General features: G+C 38.0%; 1 protein-coding gene across 2 annotated transcripts in view; it reads right to left on the bottom strand.

Moving 5' to 3' along the window:
* Positions 1–1,491, bottom strand: part of LOC107630052 (gibberellin 2-beta-dioxygenase 1) — a 2,408-nt gene extending 917 nt beyond the window's left edge. For both annotated transcript variants that reach the window (XM_016333076.2, XM_021118594.1), the window contains exons 1-2: positions 947–1,491; positions 502–853 (exon numbers count right to left, since the gene is read on the bottom strand). In XM_016333076.2, coding sequence (XP_016188562.1) covers positions 502–853; positions 947–1,347 — 753 coding nt within the window. In that variant the 5' untranslated portion in view covers positions 1,348–1,491. The remainder of the gene's footprint in view (positions 1–501; positions 854–946) is intronic.

Below are 1,764 nucleotides of genomic sequence, written 5' to 3'. Positions count from 1 at the left end.
CAACAATGATAAATAATAATGGCTATAACAACAAAAAATAGTGGTTGACAGGTTGGTGATGACTAGTGATGAATGAATAAAATTATAGTGTTTTGAAGGAAAAAAAAAGTGATAAAGAATAAAAAAATTACTTAAAAAAAATATTTTTTGTCTTATTTTTTTGTATTGTTGGGTTTTCTTAAAAGAAAATGTAATTTTTATTTTTGTTTTCTAAAAGAACTCTTTGCAGTGCTGGCTATGGGTGTTGGTTTCCTAACATGATTGGGAAACATAAATTTGAGAGTCGAATCAATAAACAAAAATTCTTTTAGATGATGTTGTAGTGTTTACGTGTCGCTTTATGAGTATAGTGTTTTTATAGTCCTTATGAAACGATTTGAAGATGAGTGTATCCACATGTCAAAGCAATTATCCATAGGAACAGGAGGAATAAGCATATGTCTCATTATTGGCTTCCAACAATAAACTAAACTAACATGTTGTGTATTATGTCTACTATACCTGCAGAGCATCACCGACATTGACAAAGAAAGAGTTGTGATCAGGTGGCACCGAAACCCAACTCCTATCTCTCAAACAAATTTGGAGTCCCGAACTGTTGTTGGACCTCAACAGCGATATGATTTGTGGGTCTGTATGCTCACCAAAACCAATCATGCCTTTGCCATTATTATTATTGAAGTTCTCAGGATATGGAGGGTAATGGTTGAGCCTGAAGACTGAGTCACTCTCCTTGTCCATCATCATCTTGCTGAACACATTCTTTTGCTCAATGTTCAATCCCTCAGCCATCAGCTCAAGAATCACACATGCCATCTTCCTCACAGCACACATGTAATCACTTAGCACATTCCTGCCAGAACAATATATATATATGATAAATCAATGAGCTTTTTCCTTCCTTGTTTGATAGTGAAAAAACATTCATTTTGGGAATATAACGTACCGAAACTGCTCTGCTTTTGGACCAAAAACAGAAGAGAGTCTGATGAAGTTGTAGTCATGGTTGTTTGTGAGAAGGAGGTATTCGACCCAACCAAGGTCACCGTTGCGTCCAATGTTCTTGTTGCCATATCCAAATGGATTGGGAGTGCCTGCTTTCTCCTTCTGAGTGAGGGGGAGGGAGAAGAACTCTGCGGCTTGGGACTCCAGGTTGGAGATAGCTTCCATAGGGACAGCATGGTTAATGACCTTGAAGAAGCCATAGTCCTCACACGCCTTCAATATGAGAGTCTTTGCTTCCACGGGTTTGGAAAGGTCCACCACAGGGACGATGGATGTAGGGAATGTGGGTGTTTTCCTTATGCAGGAGTACTGCTCTGTTGTTGGTTTGGACAACACCACCATCTTTCTTCTTGTTTTTGTGGTTTATGTTTTATTTTATTTCCTCAAGTGCTAGATACAGAAAAGAAAGACAGTTTGTTTTCAGAGAGGTTATGGAGAGTCAAATTAATGTGAATTGAAAGATGTTAGAATTGAATGGAAGATGCTTGTGAGGAATGGTTTAGGCTCTTCGCTATTTATAGCCAGAAAATTTCGTGGGGGCAGAGGGGAAGAGAGACACTAGAGAGGGTGGGGGCCGGGGGATAGCGACAGACAGTGAGAGAGAAGAAAAATTGGATTGTTCAACGTATAATCTTTTCAAGTAAATTCATTTTGCAAGCAATACAGCAAAACGGTTGTTGTCCGTGTATTTCTGTGTACTCCTATATATTCTTGGAAACAACGATAATAGTTTAAAAAATTGAATTTTGTAAGTTTTAA

This window comes from Arachis ipaensis, chromosome B03 (assembly GCF_000816755.2).
Source record: "Arachis ipaensis cultivar K30076 chromosome B03, Araip1.1, whole genome shotgun sequence".
NCBI classification, from domain to species: domain Eukaryota; kingdom Viridiplantae; phylum Streptophyta; class Magnoliopsida; order Fabales; family Fabaceae; genus Arachis; species Arachis ipaensis.
This window is presented reverse-complemented; position numbering and strand designations above follow the sequence as displayed.